Here is a 25,238-nt window from a genome sequence, read left to right as displayed (position 1 = left end):
GGAAAACTTCAGTTCTGGGGAAATGAGGGAATAACTCAAACACCTGCCTCTCTGCCCCCACTTGGAATCGGAGGTAAATGCTCTGATGAATATAGCAGCAGTAAGATTAGAGAAGAATAAAGAAGGACTCGCCTTCCATGATGCTTTTGCTCAGAACAAAGCCTCACACCAAGCCCGCGCGCTCTGTTACTGCTGGCAGAGGCTGCCGTGGCTGCTGGGTCATAGATGTTCACCAAACAGAGGGAATCCCAAAATCTGCCTTTGCAATACTCGATGGTGTTCTCACAATGTCCAGGTCTCCTCCAGCATTCTGTGATCTCTGACTTCCAACAGACGCAAAGAAAGCCCTGAGCTAGTATTTTTCATGGGTTTTCCCAAGTGATTTACCAATCCTGCATGTCTGTTTGTTTTTTAATAACAGAAAATTGTTTATAAAACCCTATGAAAGGGTTGAGATACAACTGACATATAATATGAAAGTTTAAAGGGTAGAATGTGTTGCTTTGATACTTTTATAAATTGCAAATTGATTACCACTATAGTGTTAGCTACCACCTCCATCCCATCAGTTTCCATTTCTTTTGTGTGTGATCACGTTTAAGATCTACTCCTGCATGCATTTTGACAGTTCATCTGCCTTTACCCTTCTCTTTTTTCTTGGTTTCCATCCATCCCTTGATTATTTGATCCCTTCAATTCCTCTTTTTCCCCTTCCTCTCATTCCTTCAGGTCCCTATTTAAAGATCTCATTCTCTTTGCTGCCTTCCCAGCATTAGTGATAAGATCACCTAGACCAGTGGTTCTCAACCTTCCTAATGCTGCGACCTGCGACCCTTTAATACAGTTCCTCATGTTGTAATGACCCCCAACCATAAAATTATTTTCATTGCTACTTCATAACTGTGATTTTGCTACTGTTATGAATCGTCATGTAAATATCTGATATGCAGGATGTATTTTCATTGTTACAAATTGAACATAATTAAAGCATAGTGATTAATCACAAAAACAATATGTAATTATATATGTGTTTTCCGATGGTCTTAGGCGACCCCTGTGAAAGGGTCGTTCGACCCCCAAAGGGGTCGCCACCTACAGGTTGAGAACCCCTGACCTAGAACCTTTGTCGTCAGGGACTACTGTGCAAAGGAGCTCTGTAAATATTCACCATCAGTTACACCTGCTCTGTAACCACAAGGGAGATCATACCACCCTTCTTGCAGTGGATACTGAGTACACCACTCAGAACAGCCTTTTAGGACCCAGCTGTTCATTCTCCCAGCTACTGGGAGTGATGGCTCCTGAGGGCTTGTGAAAGCATCTCCCCTGAAGAACTAATTGCCTTCCTTGCCCAAGGGTTGCACACCCCCCTCCCCACAGGCAGCTCTCATCTGATGAGTAGCTGATGCAAGGGTACAAAGGTCCAGTCTTCTTGCCTTGATTCACGAAGACTTGAGGAACCATATTGGCTCTGAATTTTTTGTGGATAAATTGAGTCCATTTTACTGCTACATCAATGTTCAACTTCTCCCTCTACCCAATCCAGATTTCATCACACCCAATCAGGGTGTGGTTCCCTACAGCCCTCCCTATTAGACCTTCTGCATGCAAATCTCAGTCTCAGAATCTGCTTCTCAGGGAACCTGACCTGTGACACCTTCTTTGTGTCATGATGATGATGATGATGATGATGATGGTGATGGAGGAGGTGGTGGTGATGATAATACTCTGTGTGAGGCACTCTGTCTTACATGTACTGTCACATGGAATCCACACCAACACCCCCCTCCCGCCCCCAGGGTGAATGTGTCACTATTACATTTTTAAGATGAGAAAATTAAGAATCAAGGAAGTCAAGCAACCTACTTGAGGAGCCAGAAAGCTAAAGCTAAGAATGAAATTTGACCCTGGTGTTTGCAGAGGACCACTAGGACAATTCTTTGGGGAAGTTCTGGGGGGTCAGTGTTTTGTGTTAGCGCATCCTCTGATAGTTGTGTGAGCCCTCTGCCTACACTTCTATAAAACTCCTCATCACGGCTTTGTAATGGGCTTTTCTGGTCTATCTCCCCATGAGAATTTTGAGCCCCTGTTAACTGGATATCTAGTACCTAATCTGTGTTCAGTATACAGCAAGCGTTCAATGTGACAGATGAGTTGAGAAGTCCGCTCTTTGCAACTGGGGAAACAGTGATGGTCTCTCAAAAGGAGAGCAAATTACAGAAGTCAAGACCAAAGGCGCGGGAGTCACATCCCTTGTGTTCACCCCTTGGCTTTGTGAATCTCCATGTGCCTCAATTTTGTGCATAATATAATTAATCTCTTAGCATCATATGGTTGTCATGAAAATTAAATATTATATCATGCTTATAAAGCACTTAACATGGTGCTTGACACATAATAAGCTCTCCATAGATATTATCTATTACAATTACTAGCCACAGATAATTCCTTTTCTCCTGCTGGTCCATCTCAGAGAAATTAGAATGCGGTTCCTAGATATTGGCTAGCTTCCTGGGGCCCCTCACACAGTCACAGAGCCCTCTGTGAGAAATGGCTCATCTCTTCTTGAACATTCTTCATATGCACAGCTGACATGGGGCTACTAAAGCAGTTTTTCTCAGTCCTAATGGCACATGAGAGTGTGTGCCTGAACTGAAGAGACTCTCAGAGTTGGGGGCCAGGATGTGCACATTTAGGAAAAAATAAGAATAAAATAAACGCCATGAGGATCCAAACGTGCATCCAGAAAGATAAGTGTACTACAGTAACTAGAGGTTTGGTTGGGCTGTGTCCCATGTGGTCAGCAATTACTGGTATTGGGGGGGGGAGGGCAAATCACTGCCATCACCCACCAAGAGTGAGGCCACATGGTCTTACTGCACACTTATTACACATAAATTCAAAGTGTCTTAGAGATAGTTCATAGAATCATAAGAGCGCATGATTCAAGGAAACTTAAAATCTGTCAGCTAATCCTGTGTTTCTAATTCCCTCCATGACATCGCATGATCTTCACAAACATCCTCAGTAACCAGGAACGTGACAGCCCATTTCATACTTTCAGCAGCAATTTGGACTTACATGCCAATGGCCTGATAACTACATTTTCAAAGGATACAAATCCCAGAGGAAGAGCCAAGAATGAAAGAATTTAGGATTCAGGAAAGAGCCAGGCAAATTGGAATGATGAACCTAATCTAATAAGACCACATTTAATAAGGGCACATATCATCCATTGGACTACAATAAAAATTCAACTGCCCTAGTGGACATGAGAGAGCTTTTCATTTTCTTATCTATTTAATAATCATCTATTAATTTTTATCTAGCCTCATTCCAAAAAGGATTTGAAGGAGCTTAAAAAGACATGATACAGCTGTGGTGGTTCTCTGTGTGGTCACCAGACCACCAGTGGCAGTATCACCTAGAAATCTGTTAGACATGCAGATTCTTGGACCTCACCTTAGACCTAATGAGTCAGGAACTCAGGGACCCAGCAATCTGTGTTTTAACAATCCCTTCTGGAAATTCTGATGCACAGTAAAATTTGAGAACCACTGTAATAGAGTTTAAGACTTTTAAAAATGGAAACTCAAAAGCATCCATAAAGTTGAGAGGATGTTGAGTCTTAGGATAACATAGAGAATGAATGACTAAAGCCCTGAAATTTTGTGAGAGGGGCACTACAAATTTGGCTCAGAGCTTCCTAATAGCCAATGCAAAAAAGAAATAGAATCAGTACACTGTACTGAACCTGTAAGATTCGTACAACCAATCCTTGTGCTGAGAGTCAAAGAAAATTCCTGTCTTCATGAAGAAGCAAATATATATTACAACAAATGATACTCTTAACAGTATCTCTCTAGTAAGCAAAACAATGAATTTCTGAAGGTTAATTTTTTGGCCATCGACCTCTTAATTAAATCAATGATGGGGCAAGACTTGAGATTTCTACTGAGTGTGAGATCAAAATATATAATGGGGCTCTATGGTCTGCATCAGTACAGAAGTAGCCTGCCTGAAGGCTACTGTTTCTCATACTGTTTTTTGTCCAATGGTCTGTCAATGTTTGGATTTCAAAGGTCACTGCTGAAGATACCTACAACCTGAGGAAGGAAGATGGCAAGAGATCTAAAATTCTTTCATTTGAACCCCTGCCCTCAGTAAAAGAATAAAAGACAAGGAGCCCTGTATATGTCCACTTGTCTCTGCTTTGCTTAACTCCTTTAGGTGAATTTTATCTCAAACTGGAAAGTTAACAAACCACAGCTGATCTGATCTCTGTCATCCACTTAGTGGTATCCTTTAAGAAATCATTTGTGTCTTTTTTGATATTACTATCGTATCCAAAAGAAATGAACAGATCCCAAACCACAATGTTGGGGAAAATAACTAGCAGCCTACCATGGATAATAGAATGACAGCTTAGCAGTCAAAAATTCAAGCTTGGAAGTCATATGAAAAGGGCTTGTGTCCCACATCTGGTACCTACTTGCACAAGGTACTTTATCTTCTCAAGGCCTCATCTTTATCTTGCAGAAAAGAGAGATTAAAATAGTTCATACCTTAGGCCTCACATGTAGCATCACCATCATGGGGGATGATGACTCCAGTAGACTCTAGCAGATGGACTCCACCAGAACACTAGCAGACTCCAGTAGAACACAACATGAAGACAGCTAAGCAACCCTGAGACTTTACAGTGTTGACATTCATCATAATAGATAACAGAAAACATGGAGGCCAAGGCCAGCTTGCCTTACTTTAGCTTCTAGATAGATATAAGTATCCTAAGTTAGTGTCTTTTATGATGACCACCAAGCATCTCTCCCTCTCTATCTAAACTTTAATTTTGGTATTTTAAGCAGACCCCACGGGATAAAGGACCATCAAGTGACCAGAGTGTGGGAGCTGAGTCGGCTTCAGAGACTCAGCCCAGACCCCACAGCTCACTCATGGCAGCCCAGGAACTCGCACCCAGGAATCCTACTTCTGTTTCCTTTCACCATTTCCTCTTAGTCTTCTTGTCTCTGAATCTTGAAAGTATTGATTTCAGTAACATTTCCTTTACTTCTTGGAGATGTCATGGTGTCATGGAATATAAATGAGCAAAGAGTTTGAAGACCTTAATTCAAGCCTCAGTTCTGCCAGTTACAAATTGAGTTATCTTTGACAAGTCAGTTTTCTTATTGGAGTCTCAATGTTCACATCTATTTCATGGGAATAATTATAGTTGCACTTCTTATCTTTCTAGGATTGTTACAAGGTTTAATGAGATGTGTGTGAGAGCACACAGTAACCTGCATTATGCTATGCAAATGTAAGTGCTATTATTTAATCCCAAATTTCCCTATATCTTCTATCATATCCCTCAACCTGTAATTTGCATTTTTCAGGGTTCCTTTCTCAAACCTCTGCCTCCATTCTTTCAGGAGACTATGACTCAGTAATAATCCTTTAAGCCTAGCCTTTGACTAGGCTTTAGTCATGGGAGGAAAAAAAATAAAAGTTTTAGTGAGTAAAATTATACCAATGATAAATAGGGTTACCTAGCAGAAAATTATGTCAAGCACTTTCCAGAACTACTTTTTTTTTTTTTTGCAATGATCTTAAATGTTTAAGAGCCATAAAAAATCAGCTAAGTGTAACATCTTAATATCACCCTCTATGTGGGTCTGAGTCATCAGGTACTGTCATTTGCCAACCCTCAAAAATTCCAGGTGAAAATCAGATTATTTTAGAGAATACTGGAAACCATAATTATAAACATGTATAGCTTGACCTGCCCCTGTTTGTTTTTTTCAGTGGAGTGGAAAAGAAAAGTTTTAGATGGACCCAAGTTTAGGTCCATGGCTTCTCAATTCACTGTCTGTGTGGCCTTGGGCAAATGACTTATTATCTCTAAACAATGATATTGGTTTTGTCTGAAAACACAATGAGGTCATTGGGTAAGATTTAGGGTTATTGATTGTGGCATTTGCGTTAATGTATATCTTTTGGTTTTATGAGACAGAGACCACACACATAGCCAAAACTAAGAGGTTCTATTATAAAGATGTATGCAGTAACTACAACAAAACTCTTGGAAATCAGAGAGCAGGAGGCACACCAGGGCTGGGCCTCACAATGTGTAGAGATTGGTTCCTCCCATTCTTGGTCACAATAGTGAAAACTGTAAAGCCTGACCCTGGTGAAGGCTTTTGGGTTGACTCCACTGCTCTTCAAGTTTTTTCTTTTCTTTAATTCTTCTACCTACTGGGTTTTCACTTAGCTTCCCCAAAGCACAAGTCAACTAGGTCTCTCAAGCTCAATTCTATCTTTCAACATGCTTTCTGATAACAAGTTGTTCACTTGCTGCATGTTTCCCAATTCATAGTTTTTGAGCGAACATCCAGTTCCTTTATTTCATGCTAAGGAATGGTTTCGGCTTAGATTATGAATGGCCACTCCTCCAACATTGGGTCCACCACTGGTGTAATCATCTGTCAAAGAGATAAGCTACAAACATGGCACCTTGGGCGTGCTTCTTCAGCAAGGATGGTGGGTAAAGTTCCCACAAAGAAGTTGATGTTATGTGTAATGGCTCAGATTCTAGAATTTGCTTGAATTCTAATCCTGACTTTGACAGTTTCTGAAGATGTGACCTTAAACAAGTTACTTAAGCTTGCTGAGTCTCAGGTCCCTCATCTGAAAAACAGGTATGATAGTTCATACCTCATAGGAGTGTGGTTGAGTTATAAATAACAAAAGTAAAGCACTGAGCACAGTTCCTGCCACAAATCAAACCCTCACTAACTGCTCACTATATCCATATCAGGAGGTGGTGTGGGCGGGCACCATGAGAAGGTTGGCCTACAGAAAGGTACTCCATCAACAATTGTTCACCTCTCCTTTGTGCTGAGATATACAACACTGGCTCCTTCCCTGTCCCCCAGGATATAACTGCTTCAATTTTTTCCCCCTGAAGATGGGTGGCATTCTCCATGACCCTGATGGGATCACTGCATACCCCAGTGAGCAAATAGGATGATACAGGATTTCACAGTCAATTTTAGTCCTTCTCACTGGAATTGAGTAGCTGGCTCTCAGTTCACCATCACTGTGCCCATTTCATTCTGGGTGGAGATTGAAGGCAGCCCTATTGAACAGGGTAATGAGTTTACATGATGATGCCTTTACCTGGGGGCTGGCATGTTTACCAAATTGTCAAGTAACTTCTGGCATTTCTCCATCAGGGTCTGGGGAAATCATAGATTTTCACACAAAGGAAAAACACAGTGTGCTGAGATGGAGTGTTTGATTTGGGACATAGAAATTCCTTTTAAGTTATGTTTATTTGGTGGTGTCAGGAAATGGGCTATTTCACAGAAATGAAGCTTATAGACAGGTGAAGGTTTCCCATTTCAGTTCTGAAACTACTTTTAACCCTTGTTTAATAGAGTCTTACTAAATTGTATTACATACTTCTGCCTTCTTTAAAAAGAGGTTGCAAGTTTCAAGGCTAGTGTTTATTGAGTATTTACTATGTATGTGGCACCACATTTACATGATTAACTCTCATTAATTTTCCCATAACCCTGTGAAATGGGTATTACCATAACCTCCATTTTACAGAAGAGGACATTGAGGCTTAGAGAGGTTAAGTAACTTACCCAAGGTTACACAGGTAGAAGGTGATGGAGTTGGGATTTGTGCCCAGGACTCCCCAAGCCCTTTAGAAACTGGCCATGTTATTGGAGAGCACTTTGGTTACTAAGTGATCCTAATGGCTATTAACCTCCAAAGTTTGACCTTTGGAAATCCACACACACATTTCAGAAATATGTCCATTTCTCTGAGCATCCCTTGGCCACTTTTCAAAAGTAGTATGCAAACTGGCAGCACAGACTTTTGAATATTCAGGAATATTCCTTCATTCAGCAGATGTTCCTTGAGTACCCACTATGTTACTGTGCCAGGCATCCTGGAGGCAAAGGAATAGGAGGCACACAGCTGCTTTCAAGGAGGGCACACACTAGAGGCACTCCAGTGGGACAACATGGGAAACTTGCCTGCTTTGTGAGCAGGAAACCCTTGAGAAGATGGAGATTTTTGAACGTACCTGTCAAGGCAATTGTCCTCCTCATTAATACCCGCTCTCTATGGATCAAACTGATGAGTTATGACCAGGTGGAATTAGACGCTTCCTTGGCTCTAAAGAGGCCAAGAAAGAAATAGGTGTGCTGTGTTTAAGAGCTAGTTCAAGTTATCTTGCTTGGAAAAGAAGCTGTGGTCAGATGTTAATGGGCGTTGGGCCAGACCAAGGAGTTTGGTTTCTATAACCCGACTCTTTCTTAGATGGTGGTTTATAAAACCAGGAAGTCTATTAGAACCACATCTGGTGGAAAAAATACATGTTTAGCGGGATGTGTTTTCTCATTTAGTTAGTAAATGGGTGCTAAATGCAACTCCCAATTATAGCTCTTAAAAATATGTACAGTTTAGACCTAGCTGGCTTGTTCAGTGGATAGAGCCTCAGCCTGCGGACTGAAGAGTCCCAGGTTCAGTTCCAGTCAAAGGCACATGCCGGGGTTGTGGGCTCAATCCCCAGTAGGGGGCATGCAGGAGGAAACTGATCAATGATTCTCTCTCATCATTGATGTTTCTATCTCTCGCTCCCTCTCCCTTCCTCTCTGAAATCAATAAAATTATATTAAAAATATATATGTGTGTGTGTGTGTGTGTGTGTGTGTATAGTTTAGAGCATCATTATAATCAAGTATACGGCTTTCCAAGGTGATGACTTTGACATACTTTAACAGTAATGTTATTATCTTAAAAGTATTAAGTTGATAGAAAATATTGAGTAACTTCTCTCATCCAGAGATACTAAAGATTTTGAAACCAGCCCTCCATTATTCCTACATCCAGTGGTCCATCCCTGTGATCTCTCTTCTTCGAGTCACCCTCCTCCATCTGGACATAATGTCGTCTCTTGATGACTCATATTCACCATTATGGGTGCTGTTTATGGCACTGTGCTGATGTAAGTTCATGTGATAGTTGAAGCGTGTGGTTCTTTTGAGACCTTTTAAATTAGGTCTTTTTTCTCCTAGTTTGGCTAATGGCCATTATGTCTGGCTGCTTTCCAAGTGTCTTCTTATAACTTCTTCCTAGTGTATTTTCTACCCATGATTAAGTGCTGGAATGGCTAATGACCTGGCTAGTCAATATGCATTTCTAAAGTAAGAGTAAGCTGGCTCTGAGAGAGGGTAAAGGGACTTTCTTTTGAATTAGGGTGTAAATTCTGCAATGGCTATTTTAACCGCCAGGAAAGCATTACTTGTCTATAGAGATAATTGAGTTTTGCTTTATTGGCGACATTGAGCTAACTGATGTTACTATTGGGCACTCTTGTCCAGAAGGGAAAAAAAAAGGAGCAAAAAAGTAGAGAGGAATAGGGGGAAGGAGTAAGGGATGGGTAGGGAAGGGAAGAGAAGAAAAGCCATGCTAGTGCTTGCTTTGGGATCTCATTTTGAATTTATCTCTTTTCACATTTGCTGATCACAGTGGTTTAAACTTCATTGACTTGATGGTGCGACAAGGGAATATCGACAACCCTCCCAAGACTCCTCTGGTGCCAGGTTTTGAGTGTTCGGGGATTGTGGAAGCTCTGGGAGACAGCGTGAAAGGATACGAGGTAACATTCTGACTTTTGACTGAAAGAGTGATATCAATCTGGAATCCACTGAGATAATGAAAGATTATGCAAAAATGCTTGACATAATCAATAATGTGCCTTGTTATTGATGACTTATTGGTTGGTTTTATTAACAATGTTTATAAATGATAGAACTTTCCAAAGGTCTCATGTACCATCTTGGTGCTCCTGGCAACAGAAAATCTTGTCATTCCCTCTATTCATACTATACAGTTATTAAATAAGAGTATTTGGCCTTGGTTTAACTATACCCCCCTCCTCCCACCCATGGATCACACTTTTCCATCACTTGTGGCTCAAAAATCAATTATAAAACACAAAAGTTGGGGAGAAATAGCCTCTATGTTTTTATGTTTGATTCCGTTAACTATCTACTTAACTGATACATTTAAGTGATCATTTATAATCATTATTTCAGACAGTGGGGATATGGCATTTTGGGGTGAAATTTTTAAAAAATTTATTTTTATTGATTTCAGAGAGGAAGGGAGAAGGAGAGAGAGGGAGAAACATCAATGATGAGAATCAACGATTGGCTGCCTCCTGCACACCCTACACTGGAGATCGAGGCCATGACCTCCTGGTTCATAGGTTGACACTCAACCACTGAACCACGCTGGCTGGGTTTGGGGTGAAATTTTAAAGCCACAGGGTAGTAGTACCTGACAGTGAGATGGAGTTGGCCATGGGTTGATGGATTGGGAGTAGAGCTGTGGATAATGAGGGCTATTAAATCATTCTGACTACTTCCATACATGTTCAAAATTTTCCATAATAAAAAATTTAAACAGTGAAAAGATATAGGACTCTTTCTCCCATTATAATGCAAATAAACTAGACTCTGGTCTATAAAATCTGAAAACTGTGGGCAAATCAATCACACAAAATTGCAGTAGTTTGGAGTCAGAAAAACCAATGGAAATTAGGTACAAGAGCTCTCTCTTATAACTAAGTGCTTCCCCAGAGAGACATGAATGCAGCTAGCATCTGAGAATCCACTATAACCAGAAACACGAGCAAGTTATCTTTTTTCAGTCTCACCACAGCCCTGCGAAGTAAAGATTGTTACTGTCTCCTTAGAGATGAGGTTCAGCAGGGTTTATTAATTTTCTGTGGAGTCCAAAAGGTGGCACATAGTAGTAGAACCTGGATTTGGGTCACCAGAGCCTTTTCAATCCCCCATGATCTTTGCCCATGCTCACAACCTGCAAATGCTGCAATACTAAGTGCAGGAAGATACATCCTATAAAATGCAATGCCAAAACGCCCTTGGAGTTGACTTGGATCAGTCTCAGTGCATCTGAGCCTCAGTATACTCTGAAAGTATCAATATGCTCCAAGTTCATTATGATAAATGTCTAGAAATATCTTCTCACCCTCATTCTTTTTGTCCATGGTTTTCAGATAATAGAGCAGGAAAGTGTTGAGCAAGAAGTATGTGTGCTTTTTCTTTTCCTGTGTATGACTTTACATTTTCTGTCCCCAGATAAGCAATATAACAGAGGCAGCAGTATCTCTCCCCGAAATTGCTGCATATAAGAAATATTATCTGCTCCTCACTCCTCCATAGGGTCCCAAAGGAAAAGATCATACTACTAACTCTATCAGTTCTGAGCACTGGACAAATAACCCATTATTTTAGAATATAACAACAGACAGAGATGTTGTTGGCTTTGGTGTAGAGGGAGGACTTACTCTGCTTGATTATATATATATATTTCCCTTCTATATATGACCTTTCTTCCGCTAGTTAGCTCTGGCGTGCATATTGTCCAACCTACCCTTCACCCCCGCTTCCCTCCAGTAACTTTCAGCAACACAAATAAAAGACGCCACCTACAGGTTTCCAGTCAGGGGATGATTTGGGAGAAAGCCAATACTAAAATTCCTTCTATAATTTTGATTTAAGATTTTCAATCACATTAGAGATGAATTCCATGCAGCAGCACACTAATAGCTCTCCTGGTTGATCGATTGCAACAGAGGCTTGAAAAGTTGTTGCCAGAGGCACAGCAGTAAAGGAATAATTCGGTTTCCATCACCCAGGGCTATTTTTTTCTTAACAGAATCAAATAATGAAATGAATTGGATTTTTTTTTAAGTTGCCTACCTCTGGACTCTGGGACTGGGGCTGGTCTGATGGCTTAGCCACTTTTGCCATTTGATAATGAAATGGAAAAGAGGGAGGCAGTCAGCCCTGCTCTAGTGGCTGTGACCCTCACTGTCAAGGTGGTTGAAATACTCTTCATTCCACTCCATGTTGACTGGAGGCCATTAGCCACTCTGAGGTACTGAGTCTGTATCTTTGAGTTTTCATGTTTCTGTGCAGAAGAGGAAGCCAGTGTTAGACCACAGTGATCCTCTGGCCCAAGTCGTTGCATTTAAGGTGATATTCCCAACATTCATCATTTGGTCTTCAACATTCTCAGGGATTAAGACACTCATTGCCAGTGGGACAGCCTCTCCTTTCCATCAGCTTCATAATTAGACAGCTACTCCTTCCGTTTCATAAAGTTTACTGGGTCTATATTTAGCTTTTGATCATTAAACAGTGAATTCCATGAGATCAGGAGCCATCTGTTCTTTGTACGTCAACACTGATTGCTCTTTCCTCATTTTACATGTATACTGCCTAGTGCATTTCATGCATTTTATGTTACTTAATCTTCATAAGAACGCTTTCTAATATTAAACCCATTTGAGAGCTGAGGAAACTGAGATTTAAAGAGTTAAACTAACATTCCCAGACTTGTAGGATCAACTGTTGGACACCCTTCTATAACTTTATGTCTTCTTTGTAGCCCTTATCTCAGGTGTAATGAATTATTTTATCTGCAGTCAGCCTGCCTAGATTCAAATCCTGGTCCAGGTGCTCTCTAGTTACATGACCTTGGGCATATATTTTAATCTCTCTTTGCATCAATTTAAATGTCTAAAATCTACAATCATTCATCTGTAATATGGAATTCTTATAGACTCCATCTCATAGGAACCTTTTGCAGTTTGTTGAGTAGGGATAGAAGAGAAATGCTGAGCTACAAAGAAATTAAAACAGCAGTAGAATCCATTATAAATATATATACGACAATACAGATATAGGAAAGCCATTAATTTATTGAGAATTTATTAGGACCACAGCAACTTGAGTATTGCATTTGAAAGTCATAGTACAAGCCACTAACATAAATAGCAGAATGGCTCGATTTAGCTAGCACTTTGCAGCTCCTACAAGCTATTAGTATTGGTTCACTTATTTGTTTTTTGCTTTAGTAATGATAAGGTCTGAAAAAAATTTAGCGTACCTTCATAACCACTTTAACGGGATGATTGCTCTTTTTCTTTCTTTCCTTTTTTTTTTTTTGCATGGTGTTTGGCTATGCAAACTACTGTTAAATAAAACACAGTACTCAGCCATGCCTTTATAGGGGTTTTGTACAGATTACATGAGTTAAAACATGCAGTGTTTTTAGGACAACGCCTGCCATATACTATATGTCCAATAAATGGTAGTTGTTCTCACACCCGATAGCATATTCCTGTTTGCCTCTGAGCCTGGTTGCTCTTGTTAAGTCTCCTCCACTTAATTCACATGGCTCTTCTGATGCACCGCATTCCCGTCCACAGTGATTGGTAACCCATTGCTAACCTTTGATGCAAAGACCAGAATGTACTAGTCTGTCAGAGCATCCATGTGGGTTGGCAGAGAACAAACAAGAGGAGTCGATTTTACTCCTAGCCTTGGCACATTAACCTTTCTTGTGGCTGAGTTTGTCTCAGCTCCAAAGCAGAGAGGTTAGAGGAGAGGTTGAGTTAGTCACATGACCTGACACTAACATTCCATGGTGCACGATGTGCTCCACACTGTATATTTATGCTTGAGAAGAGGGGTAAAGAACCTGGTCTCCATGGTCCCTGGGGAATGTTTTATAGATGGGCTTCAAAGCATCCAAAAATGCCTTGAAATTGGGAGGCAGGTGATGGGTGCATATTTGAGGGTGTTTTTGTTTTTTCTGGGAAGGAATCTATAATTTTCATCATATTTGAGTGTTTGAGAAACACCTCAAAAAGGTTAAGAAACCTCCACTAACCCTGTGTTTCCCTATGCCCAGATCGGGGACCGTGTCATGGCATTTGTCAATTACAACGCCTGGGCAGAGGTGGTCTGCACGCCCGTGGAGTTTGTCTACAAGATCCCCGACGACATGAGCTTCTCTGAGGCTGCTGCTTTCCCCATGAACTTCGTCACAGCCTACATGATGCTGTTTGAAGTCGCCAACCTCCGAGAAGGGATGTCTGTGCTCGTGCACTCGGCTGGTGGCGGCGTGGTAAGTTGGCTGCTTGTGATGCCTCTTCATCAAGGCCATGCTGGTGAAAGTGGAGTGACACCCAAGTGACAGTGAGATTCCTGTGTGAGCTTTTTCCAGGAGTGGGGATGATTTCTGGTGAAGCTCCCATGGATGGAGGAGATTGTATAGATGATTGATTGTGTTGTGGACAGGGTGAGCCTCAGAGATGGTTTCTCTGGAGTTTGGGAAGGTACCCAAGATGGCATATTAGGACTCAGTGGGTCTCAGAGATGGTTTCTGTAAGCAACACTCTCAGTCTTGGTATGATGATGAGCTGTTTCTGTCAATCACTGTGAGATGCCTCACGGTCCTGCACTACTGTTATTTGAAATGCCAAAATGGTGGATGACTTATTCTTTCAATACATTGCCATGAATTCAGGATTGTTCCCATATTAATTACATCCTTATTCATTTGTGTTCTGATGTATTTTCTTGAGTGGGAGAGAGAGAGACTGAGATAGTACTAGCACAATGGGAATCTCACATAAACCTACTAGTAAGTACACCCATGAGAGTAGTTGCACATGCTAATGTCATCTGTCAGGCATGTCTTTGACAAGGAGGAAAATAATTGCTGTTCTGGAGTTCAGGGATGACAGAAATTTCTTTCATGGCTTGGATGTGTCTCAGTGACAGCCACTCAGTACATACTGCATGCCTGCCACATGATAAGCCCTATGTTCCCTTCATGGTTTACTGTGGTTGGAGTAGAACTCCAGTCTTTCTGAGAGTGAGAGGTATTACTCATTAATTCAACAAGTATTTGTTGAATACATACTATGTTCTGGACTCTATAGGTGAGAGATTAATAAGAGAAGGTCCTGATATACTATCTAGTAGGATTTGAGAGGTTCTCTGTTGGAGATTCTGTAGTTTGATGAACTCAGAGATGTGAACTCTTATGCTTGGGTCTAACTTGGAGATATTTTCACTGGAGGTCATGCTAACATTGATTTTTTTAAAATTTTGAGTTTCTACCATTACCAAAACCCTACAATGTATAAAGCATTTTTCCTTTCTGAGAAGATAAGTTCACATACAAAAAACAGGAAGGCAAAGAGATGACACTTGAGGAATGCCTTGAGAGGAATATCTTCAATCACTTTAGCAAATTTGCTAATGGCTTTTGACCATGAATAAAGATATAATAAAAGCTAAACATCCCTTATAAAAGGAATAGATTTCAGTGCCAGCTAGTGTGCAAACAGCAAGCAAGCCATTTAGAATCCTGGCATTTATGATCTCAGTGTGCTCAGCATACAAAGCGTTGGCGACTTGTTTTTATATTATCAACCTAAGCACCAGTCTTTGCGATGATGCTAAACCCAGTTCTCCTGAGAGTCAGTTTCTAAACATTAGCACTGATGATGTTTCCTTTTGTGTTTTTATATTTTTCCTTTAAATGTCCACATTCCTGGAACAAAGAGGCATGTGTCAGGAGCATGTGTCTCACAAAAGAGAAAAAAATCCTGCAAATAAAGGTTTTTACTCTGCCATATTCTGGGCTTTACAGACATTACAATATAATAAGAACTAAAATGTGAAACAGATGAAGCACCTGGGGAAAAGGACAATAAGGGTAGGAAAATAAGTTGTCACACATAATGCGGGCTATGATGGCCTGCAGTGGTTCTCAACCTTCCTAATGCCGCGACCCTTTAATACAGTTCCTCATGTTGTGGTGACCCCCAATTTCATTGTTACAAATTGAACATAATTAAAGCATAGTGATTAATCACAAAAACAATATGTAATTATATATGTGTTTTCCGATGGTCTTAGGTGACCCCTGTGAAAGGGTTGCCACCCACAGGTTGAGAACCGCTGTTTTGCTGAAGATGGACAGTAGTCTTGGTACTTAGCTCCCTAATACTGTGTGCAAATAGGGAAAAATGACCAGCGATGTGAATACATAGTATATATTCAATAGTGTCCACTTGGTGGAAATAAACCAGTTATTACAGAGAATTATAACTAGTACCGGGTTTTGATAACTGGGGAATAATTCTCGGTGGTTTTTCATAAGAAATGTATGCAGAAATGTGATGAACAGCCTCAGCAAACTGTTACAGTAAATGCCATTATTTCCTTGATCCTCTTTTTTCAGGTGTATCTCTAGCATAGTCCAACAGCACCAAAGTAAAGCAAAATATAGTGAAAGAAACCAAATATCCTGGGGCCAAAAGGAAGTAGTCTGTCTTGATCTTAGGTCAGTTTAAAGGTGTGGTTGGACTGCCCATCTCAGGTGCGTGGGTCTCCTTGAATAGCGTTTCTTCCTCCGCGAGATTTGATGGGTGATGTGAATCACTGAGTTCAAGGTTACCATTAAAGGAACGACTTCTGGCCAAGTGCACATTTATTGATATGAACACTCAGCCAAGCGGTGGTGGAGTTGACCCTGTCTTACAAAATCTAGGGAAGCCTAAGGAGAACCAAGACCTTTCCACTGCGTTAACGGTGGGAAGACCAGTGAGTCACCCTCAGGTAGAAATAGATTCCTTCCAACCAGTCACTGCTCTTGTGGTGGAGGATGCTCCCTGGGAGCACTTTTAAAAAAAATATATTTTTTATTGATTTCAGAGATGAAGAGAGAGGGAGAGAGATAGAAACATCAATGATGAGAATCATTGATCAGCTGCCTCTTGCACACCCGGCCCTAAGTATCAAGTCCACAACCCGGGCACGTTCCCTCACTGGGAATCCAACCATAACCTCCTGGTTCATAGGTCAATGCTCAATCACTGAGCCACACCAGCTGGGCCCTGGGAGCACTTTTAATGGATTATCTGTGTTACCCTGGAGGGGAATGAAGATGCTTCCCATCGCTGTTGGACCAATCTGATAAGTGCAGCCACTGGCTGCATGGTTACTGTGGCAGGCAGGGTAATACCCCTCATTCTCCTCATAGACATCCATGTCTAATCCCTGGCACCTGTGAACATGATACCTTACACGCCAAAAGGAATTTTGCAGATGTGATTAAGGTAAGGACCTTGAGAAGGAGAGATTATTCTGGATTATCCAGATGAGCCCAATGTAATCACAAGGATTCTTAAAGATGGGAGAGGGAGGGAGGAGGGTCACAAAGAGGTTTAAAGATGCTACACTGCTAGCTTTGACGATGGAGAAAACACCATGAGCCAAGGGATGTGGCAGCCTTCGGACGCTGGAAGAGACAAGGAAGTGGATTCTCCCTCTGGAGCTTTCAGAAGGAACACAGCCCTGCTAACGCCTTATTTTAGCCTAGTGAGGCCCATTTTGGACTTCTGGTCTCCAGAACTTTACAATAATGAATCTGTGTGTGTGGAGGGGGGGTGAGGGGATGGTTTGAGCCACTCAAATTGTGGTAATTTATTATAATAGCAATAGGAAATTAATGCAGACATTTCTCTGGGCTGCCTTCCATTTCACTGTGGAGAGCCCACAGAGGCCTGAACAAAAGCAAGTAGCAGAACTAGGATTCATACCCTAATCTGGCTGATTCCCAAGACTAATTCTCTTTTCATTTTATAACCTAAGATGGTGGGAGAACCCAAGTCATTCATTCCTTCATTTATTCATGCATTTAACAAATATGTGTTCAACTTCTACCCAGTGCTAACTATAGATTTAATTTAATTTAATTTTATACTGTGGATGAGGATTTTCATTTTTTTTCCTAATTGAATTTGTAGGGGTTACATTGGTTAATAAAATTAAATAGGTTTCAAGTGTACAGTTCTATAATACATCATCTGTATATTGTATTGTGTGTTCACCACCCAAAGTCTAATCTTTCGTTACCATTTGTCTCCTGTTTACCCTCTTCTACCTGCCCCCAACCCCCTTTCCGTCTGGTAATTATTCTACTGTTATCTGTATCTATGAGTTGTTGTTTTTTGCTTAATCTCTTTATCTATTTTATCCAGCCCCCAGCTGTCAGTCTGTTCTCTGAATCTGTGTTTGCTAGTTTATTTTATAAGTGAAATCATATGGTATTTGTCTTTCTCTGACTGGCTTATTTCACTTAGCATAATATCCCCTAGGTGCATCCATGCTGTCCTGAAGGTAAGATTTCCTTCTTTTTTACAGCTGCATAGTACTGCATTGTGTAAATGTACCACAGCTCTTTTGTCTACTCACTAGAGGCCTGCGGGGATTGGGCGAAACCAGCAGTCTGACATCCCCCGAGGGGTCCCGGAGTGCGAGAGGGCACTCTGCAAAGTTGCTGTGCTCGGCAGCTCCTGCATTGAGCGTCTTCTCCCTGGTGGTCAGTGCGCATCATAGCTACTGGCCGTTGGGCTGGTCGCTTAGGTTTTTATATATATAGATGTACTGATGGGTACTTGGGCTGCTTCCAAATCTTGGCTATTATAAATAGGGCTGCAATGAACATAGGGGTGCATATATTCTTTCAAATCAGTGTATTGGGTTTCTTTGGATATATTTCCAGAAGTGGAATTGCAGGATCATAAAGCAGTTCCATTTTTTATTTTTTGAGGAAGCTCCATACTGCTTTCCACAGTAGCTGCACCAATCTTCATTCCCACCAACAGGGCAGGAGGGTTCCCTTTCTCCACCTCCTCACCAACACTTTTTTGTTGATTTATTGATGATAGCCATTCTGACAGGTGTGAGGTGATACTTCATTGTGGTTTTAATTTGCATTTCTCTGATGAATAGTGAGGTTGAGCATCTCTTTATATGTCTATTGATCATCTGCATGTCCTCTTTGGAGAAGTGTCTATTCAGGTCCTTTGCCCATTTTTAAATTTGATTGGTGTTTGTTTGTTTGTTTGTTTGGTGTTGAGTTGAGTTCTTTATAAGTTTTGTATATTAACCTTTTATCAAATGTATCATTGGCAAATACGTTCTCCCATTCAGTGGACTGTCTTTTCATTTTGTCAATAGTTTCCTTTGTGGTGCAAAAACTTTTTAGTTTGATGTAGTCCCATTTGTTGATTTTTTTCCTTTTATGTCCTTTGCCCAGGGAGATATATCAGAAAAAAATATTTTTTTGCTACAAGAAATGTCTGAGTAACTAGAGACATTTCAAAGAGCCAAAATATTGGCCTGGGCACATGTTTTCTAACTTGATGTTGAAGAGGTGACAAGAAGATTAAACCTAATTAGAATAAAGTTTCCTAAATTGACTTAATAGTATGTGTGCAGTTCTAATGTCACCAAGATTTCTGTCTGATTTTTATCAAAGTCTGGGATGGAGAATTTGCAAACAGAACATGACAAATGCCAGCCTTAAGTTATAATTTTGAAGGAAACTTTAATATAGTATAGGAATATAATTTCATCCAGAGCATGTTATTTTCTCAAGGAAATTGCCCAAGTGTCTACACATCTTTGAAGACACTGTTTTCCTCTGACAATAGCTCAACCAGACAGTCTGAGAGGGTAATGCTTCTATTCAAATGGTTGAAAGGGTTTATAATCTCTTAAAGGAAAAGTAACAAAATAAGCAACCACGTGGGGCTCATGTTAAGAATTTCAAGGTGAAGGTTTTGCTGCCAATTCCATTTCGCAAGCTACTATGACTTTGAGCATCTTGATTGGTGATGTGCTCCATTTTTGGAGAGTAACATTACTGTTACTAAGTGGTTATTTGCACCTATGTGTGACATTTGCTGCTTTCCAGATTTTAGAGCCCTTTTACCTTTTCCTCATCTCATCTGATCAGAGAGCGCACCAGCCTGATCTGGGCCACAGATCTCAGAAAGGAAAGCAGAACTTAATTTTCAGACAGAGTTAAGTAGCTACTGCTCAATTATTAAATTCTATTCATTATGGATGGGGCATCACCCAGTGTCATTCAAGTCACTTCAAAGGAGCAACCACAGAAGGAGGAGCGGAATCTACAGAGTGGGCACCATGAGGCTTCCCGACCTCATCTATGGGCCTGCGAACAGATGGCCCTCCCTGAATGACTGATTAACCATATATTGTCTTAACATTAAACTGGGAGAGCCTGGGTGAGTAGGAATACTCAGTGCATTGGATTGGGACATATTGGCTAGTCATTCAATTTCAGCAGAAAGACATGACCATCAGCAAAATCACTACAGGAGAATATTTTGTTGAGTCAGAACCATCCTTGATCATGAAAGGCACCAAGCTATCCAGCTACCCAAGCTAGCAACCCAAGAATTGTATTTAGCTCTTCTCCAAAATGTTACAAGTTTCCAAATCCTATGAATCATTTCTTTATTCTTTCACTCATCCAACATATATGTAGTGAGGGTCTACTCCATTCAGGGCATTGAATTATACATTATGTATTCAAGAGAATATAACTGATTTTCTTCTATTGAGAAGCTTGATCAATCAAAGGTGGGCATATAAATCAAATGACCATGTGAATAATTGCAAGTGCTATAAAGGTAGATACAAGCTGATATGAGTGCTTATAAAGGAACCTGAACTGGGATAGGGGTGGGGGATGAAATCAGGGAAGGCTTCCCTAAGGAGGTGGCATCTGTACATCAATCTGAGGCTTAAAGGCAGGTAAACTGGACAAGAGTGAAGGTGGGGGGTGGGCATTCATAAGAATTGGAGATGGGGGCCAGGCAGGCTTTTATGTAACTAATTCCAGATAATAGGATATTTCTCATATCTTCCTACCTCTCTCCCTGTGCCATCAACCATTGTTTTACTTTTGGCCCCAGTATCTCTCATCCAGATTACTGTTGCATACATTTAACTGGCCTCCTGCCTGCAATTTCCTGTCTAAATCAGCCCTTTACTCACAGCCAAAGTTGTTTTCCCAACACACCAATCTGCTCTGGTCACTCCCTGCTTATAATCAACAGAGACCCACCCCCACTGTTGTCAAGATAAAGTTCTCCTTGCTTCTTGGCACAAATGGCCCTCATCATCTGGTCTCTGTCTCTATTTCTCTCTCTCTCTCTCTCTCTCTCTCTCTCTCTCTCTCTCTCTCTCTCTCTCTCTTTCCATGGGGGGTGTGGCTGAGATGGCTACCCACCAAGCTCTGTGCTCTCCTGTAGATAGAGTTGCTGCTGATAAGAGGCTGCCCAGCCAGGGACTGCATTTTTAAGTCCCCTTCCCCACCCTTGCCCCTCCATCTAGCTGGGACTATGCATCTGTGCTTGTGCCAAGGGGGTGAGCGCAGGGCCATGTGATATGTATCACTTCCAGGCCTGTCCCTTCTTATGAGAGCCTCTGTGTTCTCTCTCTTCCATTTCCTGGCAGATGTTGAAGATGGCAGAGCCTGCACCCTCCCAGGAACCTCAATAACTACACTTCCATCCCTTGTCCTGTCCCTGCCCCACTGCCATTTAGACTTTATGTGAGAAAGCAGAGGAAAGAAACTCCTATTATTTAAACTACTGACATTCCATGGGTTACTTGTTATAGCAGCTAGCATTCCCCTTACTCCACACACAGGGCTTATGGCTTTTCCACCTCTCCAGGCCGCACCTTCCTTCACCCTCTGCTCTCGTAAGGGTAATGGTGGAGTCAAGGGCCCTGAAGTCAGATAGTCTGTGTCCAAAGCCCACCTCTCTCGGCAAGCTACTCAGCTCCTCAGTTTCCTCATTCATATAATGGGAAGGATAACAATACATTTATTCCTCAGAGGGTTTCTATGCATGTTCAATGAGCTAATGCTCAGGAAGCACTTAACATAGGACCAGGCATAAAGCACCTGTTAGCTGTTACCATTATGTTATTAATTATTGATGTATTCATCTTATTCTCTTCCCCAACCTGTAAGTCCCTCCATCAGAGCAACTGGTCATGTTCATTTTGTGCCTGCTTCCTGGCACATAATAAATGCAACAAACATCTGTGAATCAACAAGCTGTTGCAAGCCATTTTTCTATGCTCTAGAAAAGTTATCCGCGGAGCTAATGAGAGCCTTGTTCTTGCATTAATCCCAGAAGAAGAAAAACATTCCTGGTGGTCTTGCAAGTTTCCATTTATTAAGCAGTGTTTGGTGCCCTTGCTCATGCCATCCCACATTCTGAATATCCTTCCCAGATTTTTTTTACCGTATCTGATTGCATTATTAGTTGAATGAGGTCCCCTCTTCATGGCCCCTGTGGCTGCCCCAGTCAGCATCCCCTCCATCATCCCACGTCCAGCTATGCTCAGTCTGTACCCTTCAGCACTCCAACTAGCAGTTGCACAAATGAGATCTCAGAGCAGAAGGGAAACAAAGATGGACACCAGCTTGTGTCAAACATAGTTCATGGCAGTGAGGAGATCAGATGATGAGTTCTAGAGTGAGGCTCCGTGGGTTTAATCCCACCTCCACCCTAAGATTCATTTCCTCATCTGTAAAGTGGGATGGTATTAGTGCCAGCCTTCGACGGTACTTATGAACTTGGAGCATGCTTAGCATATGATAAACACCCAGTGAAATTTAGCTATTATAATTTTCCAGGTTAATGAAGAGGTCGGTGTTGTTTTTAAGGCTGCAGTGTTAATGAATAGGGGGGTCATATTTGAACCCAAATATCTAGTGCCAGGAAGTCCTGATCCAGTGTCCTTAGCACTAACTCACAGCAGTGGCCTCAGAAACATCTGCACTGCCCTCATTTCTTTCACTTGTCCCACCCTTTGCCTCTGGATAAGGGGGACTTCACTGTAGCGAGACTTCGTGGTCCCAGGGGCCTGCAACAATAGGAAACAGAACCTCTGAAAGTTTAAAGAAAACGAAGTGGCTCTATCTTATCCTTTGTGAATAATCATAGGGATGAGGATTAATTGTACCTCAACGTCTACAGGAAGGGCCGTGGTCTGGGGATTCGCTGGAATGGATAAAACTCTCATTCTCTAACTGGTGACCCCAAGAAACACATCCTCACCTCCCTAAATGTCGGAGATGCTTCAGAGACAAGTCATAAAGCCAAGGCCCACTTCCCTGCTTCTGGAATCTCTGATGCTGGTGACCAGTGGTCTTTCACCTGAAATGTGGACTTCTCACAAGTCAGGTGAAGGTGAAGACAAACTATATCTAAAAACACTTCTTCTAAGCTATCTATGCCTGCAAGAGCCTCATTTAATTTTTATTCTAGATGCTTTTAACTCCTTTAGAGTCAATCATGACTGGGCCAAAGAAACAATCTTTATCATAAACATTAAAAAGGATAAATTTGGCCTCTGAGACAAGATTCATTGATTCAATATTAGTTGAATTCATATATCCGTTCACAAGGGGATAAGAGCTAAAGTAGATTGAGTCCAGTAATTTCCATATCTGTCTATGAGGTAAATGCTATTGTATCCTCATTTCAATGGAGGAAACTGAGGCACAGAGGGGTTAAGTAACTTGCTCCAGTTCACACAATGATGAAGAGGAAGGGCTGGTATGTGAACTCTTGGAATACAGAGCCCATGTTTTTAAGTACAGGGCGGTGCTGACAGGTAGGCAATGCTGAAAGAAGTCCGGCTTCTATTTAGACTGAGCTGGAATTGATTCCACTCCAATGGCTTTGTTGGTGGGCTTTCTTCCCCAGTACTGAGGACAACCAGGGGTTTCCCTGGAGCTGAGGAATCCTTGGGAGGATCTTCCATTGATACAGCCAACTTCTTGAAGAGTCGATCAGATTCAGTCCTGGAGCTGCCCTTGATGTTAACTATCCAGCTGAAATTAAGCCCCAGGCTGCCATATCCATGAAGGCAGGGATGGTGTGATCCCTGAATCCTGAGCGCTGAGCCTAGTGCCCCGCACACTCATGTTACTTGGAATACATTTGTAGAGGAAATAAAGGAAGAAAGAGAAAGGAGAAAGAAAGGGGCCAAAAAGGCAGCAGACAAGTTATGGAGACAGCATAGAACTTAAGGGCCTAGATTCTGGAAACCCAAAGTTAGTTTTCATCATGGTTTCCAGGTGAGAGAGTTGGAACAAGTATTTTAATTTCCTTGGGCCTTGTTTTTTCATCTGTAAAATTCACTATAATACCCAGATCACCGTTTTTATATGAGGATTATGTAATCAGTTTAGCATACTATCTGGCACAGAGTAAACTCGTATGTCAGCTGCTGTTATTACTATTGTTATCATCATTATCTGATTAGAAAGTATTATTCAATAGTTCTCTGGCTTTTGTAGCCAGAATAAAAAGAGCACCAAATAGGACAGGCAACCGGAAGCTGGTTGATGAAACTTTGGAGCAAGGGGCAGATAAAGTCAATCTCTGCTCCCTCTGTGCATCGTCCTGACAGCCAGCTGCTCATTGTTCTCATGTATTAGTGAGAACAAGCTGCTTTCCAAACATCACTTTCTTCAAACACATAAGACATAATTAGTCTTTTAAGGAAAATTTAGCTCCATCGTTTCAGTCTTGGACATGCACAAGGACGTGCTGAGTTTATATGACCCTGAGGACCCATAACTTCCCCAGCCACACACCCGAAAGGCCACAGTTGCTTTTCAGAATATTATTGCCCTAATTAAGATGAAAAATCAGTTCAGCGGGAGAAGATGAGATGCATAAGAGGAAGCAGCCTAGTCTGTTCTCCCAGGCACCCACCAGGGTATGGTTATGACCCTCGGTATCCTAGCCCCCAGGCTGGCCCCTGCTCACTCTGATTGTGTCCATCCTACAGCTTCACCATGAAACACTCAACAGTATCCCTTGTGATATTGTCAGTCTACCTCCTAGATCAAGCATGTCAAACTCAAAGGCTAACACGGGCCAAATAAACAAGGTTTAAGTTTATGTGGGCTGCAAAAAACAAAAGCTTCAATTTTCATAGAAATGTAGGTTTATTTCAATAAAGACATGCTGAATACAAAGGGCTGAAATAAGTGAGTAATCGTTGACATAATAGAACATTTTAATAAAAATTAATATTTTTTTCTTTAGCATTAACTTACCAGACACTGAATAACTGCACAAATTAATAAGTGTCATGCAAATAAACCCATTTTTCTTGTTCTCCGAAAGCAAAATATTTCCTGTTGCACACACCAAACAAGTCAGTACAAGACTAATGATGTGGCAATCGGCTGCTAAAATATTCACTGCTAGTATTAGTGGAGAGAAATGGTGCGCCTGCACATAAGGCACATAAGGGAAATGAATGCAACACAATTATAGTAATCAGTCATTAGCAAACATTGTAGTTCATTATTAATAATTATGTATAACAGGATATTGTAAAAATTAAGTTACGAAATTTTTATTAAAACATTTCTTACATGCCATTTTATTGGCTGGGCCGCAAAAATAT

General features: G+C 41.2%; 1 protein-coding gene and 1 non-coding gene across 2 annotated transcripts in view; one reads left to right on the top strand and one right to left on the bottom strand.

The window, feature by feature from the left end:
* VAT1L (vesicle amine transport 1 like) overlaps nucleotides 1-25,238 on the top strand; it is a 145,691-nt gene that overhangs the window by 14,295 nt on the left and 106,158 nt on the right. Inside the window, exons 2-3 of the mRNA XM_059667384.1 lie at nucleotides 9,550-9,679; nucleotides 13,810-14,025. Coding sequence (XP_059523367.1) covers nucleotides 9,550-9,679; nucleotides 13,810-14,025 — 346 coding nt within the window. The remainder of the gene's footprint in view (nucleotides 1-9,549; nucleotides 9,680-13,809; nucleotides 14,026-25,238) is intronic.
* On the bottom strand, nucleotides 13,035-13,117 carry LOC132217682 (small nucleolar RNA SNORA15). The gene has a single exon (XR_009448958.1). It is a non-coding gene; the product is annotated as a small nucleolar RNA SNORA15 (small nucleolar RNA).

Source organism: Myotis daubentonii, chromosome 15 (assembly GCF_963259705.1).
Source record: "Myotis daubentonii chromosome 15, mMyoDau2.1, whole genome shotgun sequence".
NCBI classification, from domain to species: domain Eukaryota; kingdom Metazoa; phylum Chordata; class Mammalia; order Chiroptera; family Vespertilionidae; genus Myotis; species Myotis daubentonii.
The sequence above is the reverse complement of the archived record's forward strand: the minus strand, read 5'-3'. Positions and strand labels throughout refer to the sequence as shown.